Below are 5,344 nucleotides of genomic sequence, written 5' to 3'. Positions count from 1 at the left end.
AGCCTAATCTGAATCAAGTCGAGCTTTCATTTTACATGATCAAGCCCAGACCACGTATCCAAAATGTTAACCCAGGACCAACAAAAATCGGGTTTTAGCCCATCGGGCTCGGGCTTACCCGACCTAAGTTCCACCCCACATTAGTATGTAATGAGAGTTGTAAAGTCCTACTAATAGAGCAGATGTGGAGGTGAAATTTTACACACTCCGTTGGAATTGTAAAACATTAGAAAATATTGAAAATATTTGGAAATTGAAAATATTTAGGTGCCCTTTAAGGGTGTTAATGTCTCGAGAGGAATAACAACTATAAAATTCCCTCGTTGACCCTATAGAATTCCAATGGCGGCCCCTACGGCGCCGGCCCTGCCCTTTATCTCACATAAAACACACCTCTCACACTTATATACACACTCTCTCTCTCCTCTTAAGTAAGTAATAAAAGGGGTGTGCCTATCACATAAAAGAAGTAACAAAAAGGGAAGAGAGAAAGGAATATAAATGAAGGAGATAAGAAGAAAGCACCACTAACTACTTAGAAAGAAAGAGAGAGGAGACTAGCTAGCTAGAGTGTTGCAAGTACGAAAACAAGCTGCAAGCCAAAAAAAAATCTCAAAGCTAGCCTCATGGTAGTGGTGATGATGGAGTACTTCATCATGTGCTGTTGGTTTTGGCTTCTAGTACTAGTTTTGTCTTCCATTGTGCTGTTTTATGTTTTGAAAATGGTGGAATTTCTTTGGTGGAGACCTAAACGAATTGTTGAGCATTTCTCTAAGCAAGGAATCAAAGGACCCCAATATCGTTTGTTCCTAGGAAACATCAAGGAACTTGTGGGGTTAATGGTTAAGGCTTCATCACAACCCATGCCTCTTTCTCACAACATACTCCCTAGAGTTTTCTCCTTCTATCATCATTGGAAGAAAATATATGGTATACATCTCTTCTTTTATACATATTCGATCAAAATCTTTGTTTTGGACTCTGGGTTTCTTAATTATCTTCTGTATGCTCTTCTAAAACGTACTATATATCCGGGCAAATTTTTTGGTAGTGATATGTTTGATATACTTGCATGTAATCTTTCTAACTTGGGTGTGTGCTTGTGTGTTTTTCTTTACTTATCAGATTTAAGATGTTTTCCAATGACTCCTTGGTTGGCCTAATGTTCTTTATGTGTTCCTAAGGTTTTCTGGTGTTTTGTTTTGGTGAATTCATTTTGCTGTTTGGTAAGCTTGTTTTCTTTAGCAATGGTCTGTAACTTGAAAATTGTATAAAACGTGTTTTAATTTTGTTAATCAAAATGAACTATGATTTTGAGATTTCTGTCTTCAAGTGTGAAAGTTTCTGATTCTCTAGTGTATTCATATGGATCATGTAATGTGGTCCTGAAATGTTCACTTCTATACAATATTTATGGTTTTGAGCTTGTGACTGGTGAAGTAACTATTGTTGTATTCTGCTTCTTTTCTTGTTTTGGACTGTCTGACCTTTAATCTCTGTTATGAAGTTGTTGTGTTTGGCAGTGATTTAGTAGTGATGAGTTGTCTTCTTCCTTGGTTCGTTCTTCTATCTTTTTGGTTTTTTCTCTCACTCTCTCTCCTCAAGTTATGTGATTTTGAACTCGAGTTGTCAAATACATCACCTATCTTCTGATTTATTTTTTTCTTTTTTTTTTATAATTTTCTTTCACATTTTTATTTGCTTCTCGTATTCATCCTTGAAATGTATCTCTATCTTCTACCTACACCTCCTCCATTTCCTCTTTAGTAGGGTCTACTCTATCCATGTTCATATTGAAGTGGTGGTTGTGAATTGTGATTGCATCCTTTCTGTCTTTCCTCTTTTCGCAATCGAAGCACTAACTTTTAAATTGATTGTTGCGTTTCTTCTTTTGTTTAATTTGGAGTCCTTCTTCATAACCAACTGCATTCACTATGTTTGTTACCAATAAATATGTTTTTGGTGCTATCGTTCAATGCAGGTGCAACCTTCCTAGTATGGTTCGGACCCACGGCGCGTATAACAGTATCGGACCCAGACCTGATTCGAGAAATTTTCACTTCAAAATCAGAATTCTATGAAAAGAATGAATCACACCCACTTGTGAGACAGCTCGAAGGTGATGGACTATTAAGTCTTAAAGGGGAAAAATGGGCTCACCATAGGAAAATCATTACACCAACCTTTCACATGGAAAATCTCAAAGTAAGTTGAAATATCAAAACAAAAAGAGAGTGGAACAATGTTTCTAATTTTAGCATATGAAACCACATTGGTGCCCCTCTATTTTAATCAATGTTTTGTACTTACATACTTATTTTTCTTGGTTTTTACAACATTTACTTACATATTTTAATCAACTCGGTGTTCCTAACTGTTGCTAAATTTTGTTTAGATGTTAATACCCGTGATGGGGAAGAGTGTGCTCGAAATGTTGGGCAAGTGGTCCGAAATGGCAGGGTCCGGGGATGTCGATATTGAAGTTTCTGAATGGTTTCAGAGCCTAACAGAAGAGGTGATAACAAGAACAGCATTTGGGCGTAGTTATGAAGATGGAAAGGCTGTTTTTCAATTACAAACACAACAAATGATATTTGCTGCGGAGGCATTTCAAAAAGTATTCATCCCAGGATATAGGTAAAGAACTATATTATTACATGCACATTCTAAGCACGCTTAACTGCGGGGTTTTAAATTACTAATTTTAAAAATTATATTTTAGATATTTACCCACAAAAAAGAACCGCAGTTCTTGGAATTTGGATAAACAAATCAAGAAATCCTTAGTAAAGCTCATCGAACAACGGAAAGCGAATGCTTCAGAAGAAATGTCGAATGGGTGTCCGAAAGACTTATTGGGGTTGATGATCAAAGCAGCCACAAAAGAAGAGAAATCAGATCCATATACACCGACATCTACCATCACCGTTCACGATATTGTCGAAGAATGCAAGACCTTCTTCTTCGCCGGGAAACATACGACATCAAATCTGCTGACATGGACAACAATATTACTGGCAATGCATCCAGAGTGGCAGAATACGGCAAGAGAAGAGGTGTTAAGAGTCTGTGGGTCACGTGACATCCCCACCACAGATGATATCGCCAAACTTAAAAAGGTAATAAACTAAAAAGCTAAGCTCATTCATTTGTCTTCTTGTGTCATTGGGCATATAACTAACTTACCAAATTGCCCCTCACTTCTTTACATACTTTGTTTGTTTCTTACCATATCAAAAGGGAAAAGTGTTGAGCCTAATTAGAGATTGGATTTCTCTAAAAATGAAGAAACTGTACGTCTCTCCCCACTCGTCCTTTCACCGAGATTAGACATCTCTTTGGGTGGCAGTTTTGTCATTTATGACTTGATTCTTGCAGGGCAGTCAGGACAGTGCCTGTTGCCTAAAAAGTTAACTGAATTCTGTGTGTCTTTCAGTAACATACAGAACCAATAAAAATGAAATAAAAACGCGTTTATTTTGATTAAATAAAAAAAAATGTTACATGAGAATATGAGATAGTAATATAATATTGATAATAAGGATATTTTTTGTTATTTAAAGTTCTAATGTTATTGCGTGCTGGGTGCAGGTAAACATGATTCTAAACGAATCATTGAGATTGTACCCTCCTGCAATCGCGACAATCAGAAGGGCCAAGGCAGATGTTGATCTTGGCAGTTATAAGATTCCACGCGGTACTGAACTTTTGATACCAATCATAGCCGTCCATCATGATACAGAGCTATGGGGCCATGATGCAACAGAGTTCAACCCAGCTCGTTTCAGTGAAGGTGTGGCCCGTGCTGCAAAGCATCCAATGGCTTTTATCCCATTTGGGCTTGGGGCCCGTACTTGCATTGGACAAAATCTAGCAATTCTGCAAGCAAAAATGGCCATTGCAATCATACTGAAACACTTTTCGTTCCGTTTATCATCGAGCTATCAACACGGGCCAACGGTGCTGATGCTTTTGTACCCACAATATGGTGCACCGGTTACCTTTCGATGCTTGACTGACCCTTCTGATCCTCAAAAGCATGGTTCTTGATCGTTCCAATCCACTCATACTTTCCTTATCTTGTGTTTGCACCTACATTATATCCTTCTAGTGACAAAGCTACTCTCCATTGGCTTGGTAGAATGTTTGGGTGTTATTCCAAAAGACCATTAGTACTTCTGTAGGAGTAGGACTACTAACCCACAACCCATGGTTAATCAAAATGTCTAAAATACCCCCGGTGTGCTACACGTTGTTAGTCATAGAATTTTTTTAGAGTTCTCTTTCTGATCATTTTACTCTTTTTCTAGACCCCTTTTTCTATTGTGTACGTATGTAATGTATAATTTGTTAACTTATTTACACAATTTTGTAACCCCCTGCATATTCATGAATGTTACATGATTGCTGCTCTGTCTTCTTGCTCTGACCATTGAGTTGATGTTTTGGACATCTGCTTTGCCGTCTCTCTTGATTTTGATCATTGATTAGAAGTTTTGGATTATATCTGACTAAATTCCATTTCTCATCAGAAGTCAGAAGTCTGATATCGTCCTCTTACTGAGGAGTTTTTGAGTTGAGTTTCTGTGGTAAGGGTATATGAATAGCTGTCAAACATCCAGGCTTTCAGTGGTCCTCGAATGTTGTACCACGCAAATCTTAATATCCATCCAATTTTCTGAGCATTTTAGCCAATGCAGCTTTATGTTATGCAGATTAGTACCAGCCATCTTTCTTTGATCGTAAAGTCAGCGTCCAGAAGTCCATCATCTTGTGTGTTTTTGTGTATACTATCGAAATAAAGGATGTCAGGATGAGGAAATGCAAATGCTTATAGCAAGTTCAGTTAGAAACACCAACCAAATTGAAAACTTTGTGAAACAAGAAAATTTCACAGGCATTTTCTACAAATTAACCTGCCATTTTACTACATAATAACAGTCATTACTCATATCTTTCTCAACTACCCAGCTCTATCTAATTTTTGATCTCCAAGCTAGTTCAAAATATTCGTCTAGTATATACTACAATACTACATAGTTATTGGACTCTCTTTCCACTGTCCAATAACACAGAGAAGGAATGGAAGACGTTAGAACTTTGAAGTTACTATTCACGTCAGAAATCTAATTCTTAAGTTGTATCATATATCATGATTATTCGATGAGCGTGATTCTAGTTAGGAAAAGCATTTTTGAGCAACATAAGTAATGACATGATGTAAAATTTAGATAATCCAACTGTCCAATACGTTGTTATGCGTAGTTTATCCTATCATAAATTAAAAAAGACTACTAGGAATGATGGTCTTCAGGCAGAAACTTGTTAAGAGGGATCGTATGTG

At 37.1% G+C, this 5,344-nt stretch overlaps 1 protein-coding gene across 1 annotated transcript; it reads left to right on the top strand.

Annotated features, from left to right (window-relative positions):
- Positions 1-458: 458 nt before the first annotated feature.
- BAS1 (Cytochrome P450 superfamily protein) lies at positions 459-4,426 on the top strand. The gene is made up of 5 exons (XM_086602424.1): positions 459-930; positions 1,982-2,205; positions 2,396-2,637; positions 2,723-3,119; positions 3,592-4,426. Exons 1-5 carry the CDS (start codon positions 627-629, stop codon positions 4,048-4,050), a joined length of 1,626 nt encoding a protein of 541 aa, XP_086458550.1. The 5' UTR covers positions 459-626; the 3' UTR covers positions 4,051-4,426.
- Positions 4,427-5,344: the final 918 nt, after the last annotated feature.

The sequence above is a fragment of the Coptis chinensis genome, chromosome 3, assembly GCF_015680905.1.
Source record: "Coptis chinensis isolate HL-2020 chromosome 3, ASM1568090v1, whole genome shotgun sequence".
Lineage (NCBI taxonomy): Eukaryota > Viridiplantae > Streptophyta > Magnoliopsida > Ranunculales > Ranunculaceae > Coptis > Coptis chinensis.
The sequence above is the reverse complement of the archived record's forward strand: the minus strand, read 5'-3'. Positions and strand labels throughout refer to the sequence as shown.

Excerpts from the sequence above, each read along its gene's own strand:
- BAS1 (XM_086602424.1), top strand. The coding sequence starts at position 627 with ATGGTAGTGGTGATGATGGAGTACTTCATCATGTGCTGTTGGTTTTGG. Across the intron at positions 931-1,981 it reads TCATTGGAAGAAAATATATG|GTGCAACCTTCCTAGTATGG; the intron begins GTATACATCTCT and ends CGTTCAATGCAG. Across the intron at positions 2,638-2,722 it reads GTATTCATCCCAGGATATAG|ATATTTACCCACAAAAAAGA; the intron begins GTAAAGAACTAT and ends ATTATATTTTAG.